The sequence below is a fragment of the Podarcis filfolensis genome, assembly GCF_964270895.1.
Source record: "Podarcis filfolensis genome assembly, chromosome: 11".
Classification (NCBI taxonomy): Eukaryota; Metazoa; Chordata; class Lepidosauria; order Squamata; family Lacertidae; genus Podarcis; species Podarcis filfolensis.
Window position 1 is genome coordinate 22,816,130 of NC_139613.1, and position 17,060 is coordinate 22,833,189.

Here is a 17,060-nt window from a genome sequence, read left to right on the forward strand (position 1 = left end):
CTGCAACATTGAAGGTCATTCTTGGTTTCAGATAGACAAGCTGTAAAAATAATTTTTATTATTTATATCTGAGAGAGAACTCTTTTCAGCCGGTAATTCCCACCTCCATTTAAATAACTATTATATTTTGTGTAAACAAGAGCAGATTGGATTTACTGTCACATGAGAAGAAGCTAGTTTCTGTTGGCCTTTTTTTAGAGAGAGAGAGAGAGAACAAGTAAAGATTGTGAAGCTTTCACTGCTAGAGTACATTGTTAATAAATGCTTGTCCAAGTACTTTTTTATATCGGCTGAGAAGTCAACAGTGGACATGAGAACACACGGAAGAATGTGGTTGAGTCTTTGGCTGCCTTAGTATCCTTTTTGCAAAGGATTTTCATGGTGCAGTATATCAGATCTCATAGAAATACAGCTGTAATTTTATTTTAGTTTGCAGTGGAAGAATATCTAGCATATTCTTTCTAGTTATATTGATGCTAATCCTAATATTTCAGCAATTCTTCCCCCAATAGTAAAATGTGTCTATTATGTGTAGATGCACTGAGTACCCAGGTCAAGGAAGGAATGGATTCCTTTATATATTAGGATGAGAGATACAGGGAAATTTTTTTTTTTAAAGATTCCAGAAGCAAATTTTGTGGATATGATTTTCTTTTTGAGCCTTCAGCCTGAAAAGAATCAAGTGGCGTAAAGGGGATGCAGAGGAAAGAGGAGGAAGTTATGTTGCAGCCAGTGTTAGAAAATCTTTTTTTTTTTTAATAATTTTTATTAACTGGCCAATCACATCAAATTAAATCACATCACATAAATTCCAAATTACAAAGCCAAATTTTTAAATTTTGTTGGGGGAACCCATACTTCAAGATCCAAAGGGGGATTCAGATCATCTTCTTATTACTGTGTTAATGTCCAAATCAGTCCAAATCAGTCCAAACAAAATTCAAAATTCTATCCAGTTTTATCTTGGTGTTTCCACATCATATCTTGTTCATATAATTTCTATTTTTCCTTTACGATCTCTTCTGTTAATCTCCTTAAGCCGATAAGCAAAATAATAATCCTGTGTGGATTTCCCGTTCCTCCACTAAGTCCAGATGGTTTCCATATATCTCCTTCGTAGATAACATCGCTCTTTCCATCATAAATTTGGCATTTGTCGCTCTTAAGTCCCACCGAGAAGTTGATCCACGATATGTAAACAACTCTATTTCTCTCTTTCTCCTCCCAGACCCAAGAGCTCCAACAATGCCTCCCAAAATGGCGACGGCATTTTTAACTGCGTCATTCCAAAACTCTTAGCTTTCCAGCTTCATCTTGAAACATTGCTTTGGTTCGAAAGTTTATCTCCACACAGCCTTAAATCCACAGCTTAAGTCCTTAGTTTCTGACTCATTAGGGGAGGGGATTCTTGTTAAATCACATAAGAAAAAGGAAGGCAGGTTTTTCCCCCCCTCCCCCCTCAGTCATACCGTATCTTGATGTATCTTCTCATATTTTATTCTTGTCTTGTTATCAGAGATCTCTTCTGTCAGCAGTCTTTACTCCCCTTTTTCCTTGAAGCATGTGCAATTTATCTCGTCCAAATTGTTTCTTTTGAAGATGCTTGCAACTAGCGGCGCGAATCAGGGACGGCGTCCAGGAGTGCCGAAATCCCACAGGAGGGCTTTGTGCCTAGTGCCCCCACCCCCACAAATTTGGGGGTGGTATAGGGCACAGCAGGCAAGGGCCGTCCCCCCCACAATCCTGGGGGGTTAAGGAGGCTAATTACCCCCATCATAGCCTCCAAATTACCTCGTGTGGGTCGGAGAGATGTTATTGTTAGCCATCTTCCGATGCGCCACCTAGTGGCCCCCTCCAGTGTTAGAAAATCTAGGAACCAAATGGCTCCTGGGACCTGGGGGTTGCGGGCACCAAAACAGAATATCTAGTCGCTATTTGGGGTGGGGGTGTCGGCAACACTTTTATTATTTTCATAAGCATGAACTAACGCACAATTCACATAAGTGACACATTGTTAATATCACATTTTAAACAGAAATTGTTAATGCATGTTTAATTTGGTGTTTACAATAAAAATATTGGTACCATACTTCAGTTTTCAAAACACTCTTTATTGTTAAACTCCTTAGCATATTGTCTATCCTTAACATATACTTTGAGGCTTCAGAGTACATACATTTCAGTAATCCTTGAGTGTCAAGCCAGGTGCAAAAAAAGGGCACCCAGACTTTTTGAGCTGCTCGCAAATAGAGAATCTTCAGGTGCAAAGTGTGCCTGGCTTCCTGCTAATTTTGAACCCTGGTTGCAGCACCTGTGAACCAATATGTAACATTTGTTTATCTCGGACAGGTGTGGATATTGATGCTGTCTCAGCACCATTGCTTTCAATGAGATGTTCCTTTGGATGCACATCCAGAATGTGGATGAGGATTTGCATCCACATTTTGGAGGCATTCTAGATGCACATCCCACTGAAAGCAGTGCCGCTGTCATAGTCAGGTGCATCCATACTCAGGTGCATATTTGAATGCACATCTGTTTCCCCCCTCCAGTTACTGATCTAGCCATATATATATATATGGGGAATCTAGCTTCCATACCTATATCTCCTTAGTATAAAGTAAATGGTGAAGATGGAGAATGAAAAGAAGAAACATCTTTGTCTTTGTCCTTCTTTCCCCTCTGATTAATAGTGGGTATACATCTATCCATCTATCTAATAACTATATTTAAAGGGCACGCATGGAGTTGGGGGAGAATGTAACAGAAGGTTCAAGCAAATACAGAATCATTCTTGAACTTTTTGGGTGGTTGGAGAACATTTCAGCATTTTAATATATATTGCTGTACCTCAGCTGGTTGCCCACAGTTAAAAATGGCGAGCAGTTTTGTGTTCCAGAGTTGTGAAACAGTAACAGGAATGTTGCTCATGATGTGCTTTTGCCATTTAGTAGGGTGTGTGTGTTCACGTATAAACTAAAATTTGTATATAAATGGGTAGGTGTATTTGAGGTTGTTTTCTTGGGCAATCATTAATCTCAAGACTACAGAGCATCAGTGATGATGGATGCTGACAGTGATTGCTGCTGAGGTTGATTATGGGGTTTTTAAACTTCAACTGATGTAGTCTATACAAACAGTGACTTTCATCATGACTATGGTAGTTTGTAATAGTAGTATGGACAAACATGGAATATAAATTGATTCTATATTTGGCAGAGGAGCAACTGATACTTAAGTACATTAACTAGTTCATTTTAAGTAGTTTATACTTTTTGAGTGGCAAGAGAATTCTATTTTCAGATGTGCAGGAAGATTGTTATTAGCTTAGGAGTGGGTTTAATTAGAGTCACCGTTTTTAATCATGGTCTTGTTGCTTCTGTTAATCTTACCCACCCACCATCCTAAAGTCCCGGGGCAGGTTACAGCAATTAAAGCAGAGTGTTAAAAACAGTTTAAAATAACTTAAAATCACATGCACAATTCATGTCAAAGGTTGTTCAGAAACTTCCTGTGATTGCAGCCCCATGTCTTAAGAACCATGTGTTTATTATCTTATTATCAGGCTATGGTAGGTCAGTAGCTTGAGGGAATTCTTTTTTTTTTTTAAGGTCTACTAAAACAGCTTTTCTTTCATGCTTGATGTTTTGTATTTGGAGTAGATGCATTCCAAATAACGGGGTAGCAGAATGCCTGCATTAGTTTAAGAGGTTTTCATCTGCTGCTGAAATCAACCGTTTAGCAATTACAGGGGGAGTAAAATACGGTGGTTCAAGGGTTAAGCATGCCACTGTGTTTATTGACAATCACATTTATGGCCTCTGCTTTTTCTTTACTGTAGTCGTGACATGGAGAATAAAGAAACCCTCAGGGGGCTGCAGAAAATGGATGACCGCCCAGAAGAGCGCATGATCAGGGAGAAACTCAAGGCAACATGTATGCCTGCTTGGAAGCATGAATGGCTTGAAAGGAGGAGTAGGAGAGGCCCTGTGGTAAGTAATGCTCCAGAAAAAGGCACTGGCGTTTATGCTTTTAAAAAGCCTGATTGCTGATTCTTGCACCGCAGAACCTTAGTGTTAACATCTGGGTATCTCTTGTCTTGTAATTCCTCTTGATTAATTTCTGTGAATTGCTGATTGTGAAGCTTTAAATTCCTAACAATGTACAAGTCTACTGCATATTGTGGAAGTCAACTCCCAACTTACATTTATATTGCTCAAAATAACTACAACGCTGCCCTCTATCGTTAGCATTTTAAATTTACTCTCTTGGAGGGGAAAAAATACATATTCATATTCATAGCCAGCAAGCGTAAAAAATAAGGATCTGGCAAAGGTGGCAGAACTATTTTTTAAAAATATTTTGTATACTAACATCCTGGTCAGGCAGTACACAATGAGAAGAGCCTTACCTGCAAGTTTTATAATGTGCAGAAAGGAATAGGAAAGTGGGCTGTGCAGTGGAAGAAGAGAGATACCCACCACTTTTAACAGACATTCCACAAAAATATGGTTTGATAAATATGGCAGTTATATAAAGAACTGTTTTATTAGTAAACAGCCAAGAAGGGTTTGGACTTATATTTCTCATACTGCAGCTCACCCCTAACTATATGGCAAACTTTTTTTCCAAAACTGTTTGATATCACTTTGCATGCAGTTGCAAAAGAAAAGCTTTTTCAAGCTTTGAGGCACTTTGGAGTCCTTAAAAAAAAAAAGTTGTTTGTTTACCCAGTAGTGAAGGTTACAGTATACTTCTTTCCAGGTATTCAGACCTTGGTTACCAAGACTACCAAAACCCCATATTGGATCTGGCAGGTTTTCATTTTGCCAGGTGAACATCATCTGCCTGGAGCACACGTTCTTTTGACTTGAAATAGAATCTCATAAGCACTGAGAATAAACTGACAGGTTTTGGTGTGAATCCAGTAAATATTTGTATACCCAGAACTTCACTGTGAATCTTTTCTTTTCTTTTAAGAAGACCTTTAGGTAACCATAAATCACTTCATATCTTTCTTGAAAAGGTAGTAAAACCAATACCGATAAAAGGTGATGGCTGTGAAGCAAACAAACCAGCAACGGAGCCTGTTTCTGAGGGACAAACAAGTGCTACTTCACCTACTCTGAAGGGGAGGAGGAGCCCTTCTCCTAGCAGCTCCTCTTCATCCTCATCTAGGGCGGTTAAATCGGAATCACCAGGTGTAAGAAGGAAAAGGTTATCTCCTGTGCCTGTAAGTTAAAAGCTCTTCTGCATGGGTTGGCAAAGTAAGGCCCGGGGTTCAGATCCGGCCCAATTGCCTTCTGGATCCGGCCTGTGGATGGTCCAGGAATTGCCGCGTGGATCTGATTCTGATCATTCGGGCTGCTCCATCCCCCCCCCCCCACACACACCGCGGCGGCGCCTCTTCCCTCCCTCCTCCTGGCTTCTCCCCGCCCTGCCTAAAGGAGGAAGGGGGCTGGGCTTTGTTGGTGCCAGCCCCTCTCCGGAGCCCTTTTGCGCGCCGCTCATCATCCTGCTGCCGCCCCCTGCCGCTCACAAGACACAGGAGCCGTGGTTGGCTGAGCGCCCCTCTCAAGCGGCCATTTAAAGCAGCCCCTCTCCAGAGCCCTTTTGCATGCTGCTCACTGTCCCTCATTCTCCCCCCCCCAATTATAGTCCGGCCCCCCACAAGGTCTGAAGGACAGTGGACCGGCCCCCTGCTGAAAAAAATTGCCAACCCCTTCTCTTATGTGACAGGGTATAGCCTATTGCCATGATAGTTCAAGTATATCTTCTCCTGTCTATCCATTTTGGTAAGCAGGGGAGATCCTGCTTGCAGGTCTTGGCACCAGCTTAGGTTCAGTTGGCAGCAACTACATAGATGCTGGGATTTCCTACCCAAGAAGCTCAGGCTTCATCCCTGATACTGTAGTGCATTATTGAAGTCCATTTTGTTCTAGCAGATTTTGGAGCAATGGATGTTTTGATCTGACTCCTTTAGTTACATTTCTGTGTCATTGACTGTTTTACCTGCTATCTTGTGTCTATTGCTGCTACTACATTTAATATTCTTTTAAAAAGAAACTTAATGTAAGCCTCTACAGGTGTCTTCATTCTGAACATGAAGGGGATGGCGTGGGTTTAAAAAGTAGTAGCCATAATTTGAATAACGTCTGAGAATACTCGCATAGAAATTTTTATTTTCTGCAATTGTTTGGAAGTGATGGTATCATTTCTGTACTATCAAAATATGGTGGGTAACTAGTAGATCACAAGTTCTTCCTTTACAACTTAACAGATATGACAGACACAGTGGGCAATGTAAAACATTTCTATATTGGGAGAGTGGAGGTTGAATTCCTTTGGCAACGTTATTGGAAGCTAATTGAAATAAATTTGTTATAAGTTTCAGAGTGGACGAATAACACCACCACGAAGAGCTCCATCTCCAGATGGCTTCTCACCATATAGTCCTGAGGAAACAAATCGGCGGGTCAACAAGGTCATGAGGGCCAGATTGTACCTCTTACAGCAGATAGGACCGAATTCTTTCTTGATAGGAGGAGACAGCCCAGACAATAAATATAGGGTATTCATTGGTCCTCAGGTATGAATTGCATAGACCCAGTTTTATATTTAATTATAAAGTACACTAATTTGAGAATATTAGAAGATTGAGAAGAAGTTGTAATTACAATTTTATTTTCAATAGCACACTGTAGTACTATTTTCTAGTGTGTGTGTTAATTTCTACTTGTAATGAGTAAGCATTAGAAGAAACACCAGCTAAGCATAAATAGTTGTTCTCAGATATAACCAACCTGAAGCTAATACAACATACATTGTTTGCTCTGCCATAAATCATCCATCAGCCCATGGAAGGATAGCTGTCAGAAATAAACCATGCTTATAACAGATTTGTTTTTCTAAACAGATTTGTATTTTCTAAATACAGAAGTATAATCCTAATAACTCTTTATTTAACATAGTAACTTGTGTCTTTTGAAAGAAAACAGTCATAATAAGCACACTAAAATCTTTGTTTACAGACCTGCAGCTGTGGGCGTGGAACATTTTGCATTCATCTCCTATTTGTTATGCTGCGTGTGTTTCAACTTGAATCTTCAGATCCAATGCTCTGGCGAAAAACCTTGAAGAACTTTGAGGTAGTGTTATCCTGTCTCTTCTATCATGGATATACAATGGTTACTGCAAATACATTAAAGCTGCTAAAATTTACTATTCAGAAATCACATTGTAGTGCTGTTTAAGTTTTGCTAGAGTTACTGTGTTTCTGAAATCTCTGTTAATAGCCAACGATACTACAGCAACATCAAATAAGTTGTTTACTGAAAAATTCTCCACCAGTAGCCCTCTACTTTAATAGCTGGAGGTTAGTGCTTGCTTAATAGAGTGGCCTACTAGGAGTGGGAAGTGGAATACCATGTTCCTTCTCCACAGCCCTTTCCTTCTTACCTTAACTTCATCAGTAATGATATTTAACAATTCTTAACATGGTTTCTTGATTTAGCTGATGTCAGTTGTGATGCATCTTGCAACCATGGTGGATAGCGATCGCAGAGTTTCTTAAACATCAATCACATGTGCTCCACCCTAAAAGTGGAGGCATGAAAATAAAGCACGTAAAATCAGGAACACACTTCAAGAGAATAGGACATCAATATCTTCCTGCAATTTCTTCTGTTCCTTCTCTGCTTCTACTTAGCAATGTAGATAGATGCAGAAGCGCTGTTAGCTAATGTTAAATTGCAAGACTTTGCTGGTTATGAAGGTGTATCCAGTAAGGATCTGGTCAAAATTCAGGATCTATGTCCACATGTCTTAAATGAAGTGGTTTTAATTTTTGAACATGAGGTGTGATTTTAATTGTTTATAAGATGGATCCAACCATCCCCTCTTGGTGGTGGAGTAGGAAAACTTTTGTTTGTTCTGATATTACTGTGATTTCAATTGCAATTAAAACTTTATTTCAAACTGGACATCAGCTTCCAGGAATTAACAGCATAATAGCTACTGTTAATGTTTTCTTCTAATGTTAGGTTGAAAGTTTGTTCCAGAAATATCACAGTAGGCGTAGCTCAAGGATCAAAGCCCCATCTCGTAACACCATCCAGAAGTTTGTCTCACGCATGTCAAATTCTCATACATTGTCATCATCTAGTACGTCTACATCTAGTTCAGAAAACAGGTTAGTAATTCTTCTAAAGAAAATAAGTAGTGTTCTTCGAAATCTTCCCCTTTTCACAGGGAAAGTGTTGCTTTAATTTGTCATATGAATTTTATACAATTCCAAAAGGGTAGCTGTGTTAGTCTGTTGCAACAAAACCATTGCAAAAGACTCCTTGTTCTTTATATAGCGTGATCTAAGTTACAAAAGTTCTGGTATTTATTGTTTGAATGTTTGGGAACAATATTTTTTGTGTTGGCTAGCCAAGTCTGCCAAAAAGCACATTTTGAAATGGAAGTTTGTTGCCCTTTGGTTGCAAGATTATTTTTTGTTAAGAGCCTAGTATATATTAGGTGCTTTATGAATGCACCAGTGACTCCTGAAACCTAGTGGGATCTTGAAGAGGATCTTTCACCTTTGGAAAGTGAAACTTCATTTTAAAATTGTGTGTAGCATCAGAATAATTAATTGGACAAGGGATTATCAACTTGTGGAATGAATCTGGTTTTACCTGGCCCCAGTAACCTTGCCAGATTTTAATCAAGCTACAAGCTAGAAATTTACTCTCAGGAGAAAAGAGAATATTTAGAAGTTCTTTGAAATCAAACTTTGGATCTAAAGAAGCACAAACAGAACTCTGTTCATGGTGCATCTCTCCTCCCCCCCCCCCCCACATTAGTCTATTACAGTCCTCAGAAGATGCTCCCAAGGCTCGGGAGAACCTCCAGAACTGCAAGGGATATGGCACAGTGCAAGGGACACTGGAAATGGAGGACACCTTGCACAAGTAGAATTGCCTTTCCATTCATGCTAGGGATTCACATCTAATACTGTGCCAAAACACATGCACTCTGTTACTGTGAATTCTTTGCTCCTTCATAGCAAAGCCTTTATTTTTGTGCCTAACCATTCAATTTGGGACAATTTGTTGGAAAAGGTTTCTCAAGCAATGGGAATTTTCATTTTGCTTTTTTTTTTTTTTGTATTAGAACATCTCCAGCTCAAATATGAAAAGTATATATTCACCTCTTAACTTGGGTGCTAGGCTTTTGTGGCTACTGTCCCCTCCCCACTCACCATCACCGTACATGACACTTCACTGAGTACCATTAGTTTTTTAAAAAAGCAAATTCCTGCCCCCAAGATCTTAATGCAAACTGGAAGCAGGGAAGTAGCTTCAGCTGGGGATGAGGAGCAAGGGGCCAAAGCATAGATCCTATCAGAAGTGTTGGGTTTGAAAGAATCATAAGATGTTTGCCCTGGAAAGGGTAGCTGTTTTATGTAGAAATCACAAAGTGATTTTGTGTGTGAGTGATTCATCTAATGCAGGGGTGTGGAAATCTGAGGCTCTCCATTTGACCCCTGGGACTTTACCCTGGTTACATCAGCTGTGCTTTGCACCTTCCTTGAGTGTTTTTACTTTGGTGGAATGTTACCTTGAATTCAAATAATGCTTCCTGCTGGCATAAATGGAGGACAGAGCAAGGTCTACAAGTGTGTGTAAAAGTTAGCCTACTGTACACAAGGAACAATTACATCAATTGGTCTGCTCACTTTTGCCTCTGATCCTGCCTTCCATTGACATGTAGCCTCCAGAAGGGAATGCAGTCCCTAGGATGAAAAAGTTTCCCCATTCCTATTTTAGTAAATCTGGCGATAGTAGAAATATTTACTGCGGATGATGAAATGCAGTGAATTTTCTAAATATATGAGGAGTAGGAAGCATCCAGCTCCCTGGCCAGATGTGGCCTAAAATGTCATAAATTTGACCCCAAACCATGGCACCTTTCCCCCGTGGAACTCTTTATTGTGCAGCCAGTCATTGCAGAAAGCCCCTTTGCCAGCAAAGAGCTGGCAAGACTCCTTGTGCTGCATTTCCCAACCATCTGACAACCGGTTGGCTGTGGAGTGCTTGGAAAGCTCTGTGCAAGAGACTCTGGCAGGTGCTTAGGACAATCCATCCTGTCAAATCATCTGGCATTGCCTGTCAAAGTTGGCCCATGGGATGGTGACATATAACAATCTGGCCAATTGGGCCAAAGAGGTTCCCCACCTTTGGCATACATATATCAAATTCCTTTTTGGCCATATGTGTATGTAGTAACTAAACTAATGTTAACCTGTCTTCCTGGTCTTACTAGGTCCATAGTACTTGGGCTTGAAATGCAACTAGGCTTGGTAAATTATTCAGCTGCAAATCTTTTCTTAACTGTTGGGTCACCTTGGTGTATATCAAGAGTGGCTAGCCTGTGGCCCCCCAGATGTTGCTAAGTTACCACCCCCATCATCTCTGAGCATTAGTTGATGGGAGTAGTAGTGTAGCAATCTCTGGTGGGCTACAAGTTAGCCTCCCCTGGTGCATACGTTGGGTAGTTCTTTAGAAAATATGTTCTGTAGAATTCTGTTCTTACATTTTGACAACTTGTTATCAGTATTATTTTGAAAGTAGCGTCATAGAGTATACATACTGTTTTTAAGTTATATGTGTTATTTGTTACCCCAGATGATTATGTACCCATAAAAATCCACAGAAAACTATACAACCTCCATTTGTGCCAGTCATTTGGAGAGCAATATTCTTTATTGATAAATCATGTTCTACTTATCAGTCATGAGCTGAAATTTTATTCCTCCACATAGTGCCCAGATTTTGAGCTTTTTGTAACAGATGGATTATAGAGAAAACAAATTCTGTGTACGTCAGAAATGGAATAGGCATATTTCCATTATCTGTATTACAGAGGGGGAGAAAGGTGATACTTTTAACCTTGGTAATCATTTTGCTTATGTAGAGAGTTCTTAAAAGGTTTGAGGCTGTTGAACCGGACTTAAAGGTAGTTTTTCTAGGAATATCTGACTTGGGTGACTTCAATATTGGCACTGACCAAATTGTAAGTTTCCCTTGTTTCGTTTTTAAAAACAAGACACTTGAATTAGCCACTAATTCAGTCTTAACATGGCACCAGTTCTTAATATTACCATAGAACCATAGCAAGTGCTTTCCGGTAACTTCTTCACACGCCACTCCATTAACTTCTAGATGGGAAAACAATGTCATTTGCCCCACTTGTGTGGTTATTCCATCTAGATATTGCCAGAGTACTGTGGGAAGAAACCACAGGAATGCCATTCTGGCACCACTACAGTGGCCTAAGTGTGGAATTAATAGTTTTTGTTTATTTGTTTGTTCATTGGCAAAACTTTCTATACCAGCAACATTTTTATTTTTTTTAATGGCTTTGACCAACATAATACACAATAAAATCACATTGATAAAAAATACAGGATACATGAAAAGAAATCAGTAGATTAATATAGTACATGAGCATAGCTGGATCACCCCCTGGGAAAAAGCATGGGTGAACAGGTAAGTTTTAAGTAGGTGCCAGTACTATAAGAGCCTGCCTGATGATAATTGAAAATTCTAAAGGGCAAGTGCCACAACACTAAAAGCCCTGAGCTGTAAGGCGAACCTGTTTCTGAGATCAAAGCTATTAATATCCAGAGCCTCTTTACCAACGTTTCCTACAGAATGATGTATCTGTTCTAGGACTTGCTATATAACCATAGGTAATAGTTTTCATTTTGATAAACTGCAAAGTATGGCTTCAAGATAGAGATTCGTCCATGGAAGGCTTTAGGCAAAAGGTGACTTTCCTGCCACCCCTTCCCACAGCAGTCCCCAACCCTCCGCGAAAATCTTATCCTAAGGGTCACCAGGCCAGGCTGGAGTGGGTTGTGGTGTAGGAGATTGAGGGGAAAGAGGGAGATGATGGGAAGTTATGCTGAGGCACCTGAGGTTCTTCCAACCAGTCTTTCCATGACACCCACTTCCTCCAAATCCCCCTGACCACACGCACCCTTGATTCAGCAAACTCTCATGATAATTGTGGCTGCATGTTGGGGCAACTGCTGTAGGAGAGGAAGGGGACACTTTCTGTCCACCCCATTTTGCTGGCTGCAGTTTGTCGACTTTTCCATTTTACTATTGTAACATACAGTTACTGTTGTAACATACATTACTAAAGAGTGATATATAAAACATTACGTCATGCACAATGTAGAGGCGATTTTGATCAGTTACCTGTGTGGTAAAGGTAATATGTGAGCAAGCACTGGAACTTATTGCAAACAGTCGCACTGAAAGGTCAACTAGTCACTTGCAGCATGATAGAATGCACCTCAATAAATATATTTTGGGACCGGTTTTTGCCCTGGAAAGAGGTATACTAATGTAAATTAAAAGGATTACTCTTTAAATATTGGTACATGTTCTTTTAAAAATAGTATCAAGGATGAAGAAGAACAGATGTGCCCCATTTGTTTGCTAGGCATGTTGGATGAAGAGAGCTTGACGGTCTGCGAAGATGGCTGCAGAAATAAACTTCACCACCACTGCATGTCAATATGTAAGTCGCTTGTGATAGTAAATATATGCCTGCATCACAGATGTCAGTACTTCTACTTCAAATAATGAATATCGAAAGGGACATTTGATATTAAGGAATGAGAGTATGCATAAACTGGGATGTTAGAGGAGGAATCTAAGTGAAGTACTTTTCCTCATATAAATGTGAGGTAGTATTCCTCGGAATTTTAAGTATAAAGGATGATAAAAAGGTAAAGGTACCCCTGACAGTTAAGTCCAGTTGCAGATGACTCTGGGGTTGCGGCGCTCATCTTGCTCTGTAGGCCGAGGGAGCCAACATTTGTCCACAGACAGCTTCCAGGTCATGTAGCCAGCATGACTAAGCCGCTTCTGGCAAACCAGAGCAGCGCACGGAAACGCTGTTTACCTTCCCACCAGAGTGGTACCTATTTATCTATTTGCACTTTGACGTGCTTTTGAACTGCTAGGTGGGCAGGAGCTGGGACCGAACAACGGGAGCTCACCCTGTCGTGGGGATTCAAACCACTGACCTTCTGATCAGCAAGCCCTAGGCTCAGTGGCTTAGACCACAGCGCCACCCACGTCCCTATATAAAGGATGATAGAGGTTCAGAAATGCATCTTGGTAGCTTTTGTGTCTTAAAAAAACCTCCCTTACTATGAATGAAAGAGAAGAAAATTATAAATAAGAAAATTATTAACGTGTAGTTTTAACTGAGCTGATCCATCAGTTTCAAAGAATATTGTGATATTAGCCCAGAAACCTATAAAATGTCTAAAATCCAGAAGTAACAGGTCTTTAGTTTCTTGTCTCAACCAACCACAGGATTGGAGGCATAGATACATATATTTTTAAGTGGACAGGTATATAGAGCTGGTATAATTCACACAATACATTAAACATGTAGAAAAAATGGCAAATGCCACATTTGCTGCAGAACTGAATATACAGTTTTCCATATGACTAGTTTTCCATAGACCTCTAAGCTCTGTAGATGTTTCCAAAAACTCAATAGCTTTATATTTTCTAAAATGTCCTTAATCATACTAACGTCAGTATTATTTCTTTTTGTTACGGTTAATTTTTTTAGGGGCAGAGGAGTGTAGAAGAAACAGAGAGCCTCTTATATGCCCTCTTTGTAGATCTAAGTGGAGATCTCATGATTTCTATAGGTAAGGATGTGTTGTACTTGGATGTACTGGGTCTTCCATTGAGGAGTATAAATATTAAAATCTCTGCAAGCTTGCAAACATCTACTCATGGAAACCGTTTTCCCCCCTTACAGCCATGAGTTGCCAAGCCCTGTAGAATCTCCTTCTGTTCTTCGTGTTGTCCAGCAGCAAACTCAGCAGCCTACAGCCGTCTCACCGAGGAGGAGTCAAGATAGTAATTTTAACCTTACTCATTATGGGGTCCAGCAAATCCCTTCTGCCTACAAAGACTTAGCTGAGCCATGGATACAGGTATACTAAATTTCTAAAGGAAACATTAATTAAACTAGCTGCTGGGTGTTTTTGTGTTTCTTGATTCCGTTTTATATCAAATAGCACAAACAGGATTGCACTGCTACTGGTTAAGTTGTGTTATATTCCCTGCACACTTGTATGTGCAGGTGTCAGGTTTGCATTCTGTGATAGGAGAGGACTTTTTCGGTGTTAGTTCCCTGACTTTGAAAAGAGATTACCATATTTATTGTGTGCATATTGATGTACACCAGCCTGATATTTTATGAGATGGTGGTATATGAATGCTTCCAAACAAAAATAAACAGTAATGAATGGAGAAGTTAACTGACACTTCATTACATCTCCCTTGTTTTGCAGCTGCTCTGATAGTAGCAGCCTTGAAGAATACAACACGCTCTTCCCTGTGCTACCCCAAATTCAGATGGGATTGCATTTTTCAGTATGAATACTTGAGATCATCATACATGTACTTGTCTGTCTTTTAGGTGTTTGGAATGGAATTAGTTGGCTGCTTGTTTTCTCGAAACTGGAATGTTCGTGAGATGGCCCTTAGACGTCTCTCCCATGATGTTAGTGGTGCTCTCTTATTGGCTAACGGTGAAAGCACTGGAAATTCTGGAAGCAGTGGTGGCAGCACCACAAGTGCTGGAACTCTAGGAGCAGCTATTGGGTCATCACAAACCAGTATCTCAGGAGATGTGGAGTCCTGCTGTAGTGTCCTTTCCATGGTGTGTGCCGATCCCGTCTACAAAGTCTACGTTGCTGCTTTAGTAAGTAGCTTCTTTACGAATATTGAAATTTCAAGATCATTGTTACAGTTTAGAGATGGAAACCACTATTTATGCTGTTGCCAAAGATGTAGAATTTGTGATGACAGCAGAACGACTCCCAAATTGTTGGTTTTTTGGTACGCTCAAAAGAAACTAATGGCCATGGTCCCATTTACTATAATTATAGCTACCCATTTCATACATTCACTGGAATTTAGAGCTTGACTAGCACAAACAACTGTCTGTGTTTTCTTTCCTCCTGTGTTTTTTAAAGGGAGGTAAATCATGTAAACAGTTTCCTGGTACAAACCTGTATATGCATGGAATTTTTTGATTCTCACAGGAGCGTATGTGCATGGTGAAAGGAAGGCGCTTAAGCTGCTCCATCACATCTGCTCCCAGCGAATGTATGAACTGGGGCTTATTTAGGGAAGAATTCAACACAGCACTATGGCAATTGTTCCATCCGTGCAAGTATTTCAGCTTGCCAGATGGAACGATTCCATCCAATATCTGAAGTGTCTTGTGGCATTAGTACAGCTTATTATTATTATTATTATTAGAATTTATATACCGCCCTATACACGGAGGTCTCAGGGCGGTTCACAGAAAAGATCAACATAAAAAATCACTCTATATAATATCAAAATAAAAACAGCAACCCGTTATTGAGACCCATTGCCAAATGGTTCCATTGAAAGGCCAGGGTGTGAATGTTCAAATGAAATCCATGCATGGATATCTATGCTTCAGCATGCATGGAGAAATACATATTGGAAAAATACAGTTTCTCAAATTAAGACACCCAGTGCAGATCACTGAAGCCTCCATTCTAGGTTTCATATACAAGTGTAAGATAAAAGCTACTTCGTCCAGTTTACTTCTAGTAATAGTCAGTTCTTGGTTAAGCCAGTAGGAAGCAGATCACAAAAAAAAAAAAAAAATTCTAGAAAGCCCAGAATAACAGAGTCTGGCTTTCAGCAGAGGTGATTGGTTACTTCTGCTAAATAGGGCTTATCAGTTTTCTTTGGAATGTCATCAAAAAGGACTTTTTATTATGAGGAAGACGCATAGTGTGGTCATCCTTTATTATCTGTTTCTATCTGGCCTATCACACTGGACTGCGTTCTTTATACTGTACTAAATAAAACATGTAAAGCAGAGTCTCTGGCATCTGGAAGGCTAATAAATTTGTAGGAAAACATCAATTTGTTTTGCTTTCTTAAAAAAATTGCCTCTTGTCTACAATATTGTATCCTGCAATTAGTCTGTTGCAGCAAAGTTTAGAGTGCATTTTTGTATCCATTGACTAATTCTTGTTATTCTTTTAGAACATATGAAGTGCCTGTATAAGGTTTTTTGTGTTGTTGTTTTTTTTTGCTTTTTAAAACACTCCCTCCCTGCTTTTTCTAGAAAACATTAAGAGCCATGCTGGTATATACACCCTGTCATAGTCTGGCAGAGAGGGCAAAATTACAACAACTTCTGAAGCCAGTTGTGGAAACTATATTGGTGAAATGCGCAGATGCTAACAGGTATAGTGTTTGGTCTATTCAAACTTTTTACAAATCTGTATTTTAAAAAACTTCATAAAAGATTAAGGAAAATTCATGTAAAAACAAATTTTTGGCTGTTTGTTGATTTATGGTCTGTATTTGAAGTTATTTTGGCCTGGAATGTGAAATTGGTTATACCGTAAAAAATACTCACCAGCAACTATTTGAATATTATCTAGGTATTATTATAGCTGGAAAATGTTACTCTTAAATTGATACATTGGATTTCATTTTTCCATAACAATTTTCTGAAAAGTGTAAATGCTCAGATTTTTCAAAAAATTAGGATATAATTTTCTTGTCATAGTTGTTTGTGTGCATTATCAGATGTGTCATAATGTTGCACAGTGGATGCACAGCACATCATAAAAGATCTGTGTACTGTCCCACATATGGGTCAGCGCATGTACAGGCAAAATCTATTCTCTTATCTTTCCAACTTCTAAAGTACTCAGAGAGAGTGTGTGTCTGGGCTCTCTTGGATAACAGGTTGCCTTTCAATTGTTTTTTTCCTCTGTGGGTCTAAGCGACCATCAGATGCTCACCAAATAACTGAGTTCTTAATAAGCCAGCAGTGAGCACTAGCTGCCTTGAAATGGTTGGTTTTGCCTAAGTCAGAGCAGTTTGTTAAGAAAGCAAAAAAGTTTCCACTGACTTGGCATACAAACTAGATCACATAGTACTACAGAAATAAGTCCTACAGAAACT

General features: G+C 39.6%; 1 protein-coding gene across 5 annotated transcripts in view; it reads left to right on the forward strand.

Annotated features, from left to right (window-relative positions):
* The window catches only part of MAP3K1 (mitogen-activated protein kinase kinase kinase 1), a 61,348-nt gene that overhangs the window by 29,892 nt on the left and 14,396 nt on the right, over nt 1-17,060 (forward strand). For 3 of the 5 annotated variants that reach the window (XM_083576000.1, XM_083576002.1, XM_083576003.1), the window contains 10 exons: nt 3,842-3,992; nt 5,027-5,233; nt 6,389-6,589; nt 7,032-7,148; nt 8,043-8,191; nt 12,458-12,579; nt 13,651-13,732; nt 13,846-14,023; nt 14,512-14,796; nt 16,210-16,331. In XM_083576000.1, the coding sequence (XP_083432126.1) occupies nt 3,842-3,992; nt 5,027-5,233; nt 6,389-6,589; nt 7,032-7,148; nt 8,043-8,191; nt 12,458-12,579; nt 13,651-13,732; nt 13,846-14,023; nt 14,512-14,796; nt 16,210-16,331 (1,614 nt within the window). The remainder of the gene's footprint in view (nt 1-3,841; nt 3,993-5,026; nt 5,234-6,388; nt 6,590-7,031; nt 7,149-8,042; nt 8,192-12,457; nt 12,580-13,650; nt 13,733-13,845; nt 14,024-14,511; nt 14,797-16,209; nt 16,332-17,060) is intronic. The other 2 variants (XM_083576001.1, XM_083576004.1) reach the window with 1 other exon arrangement.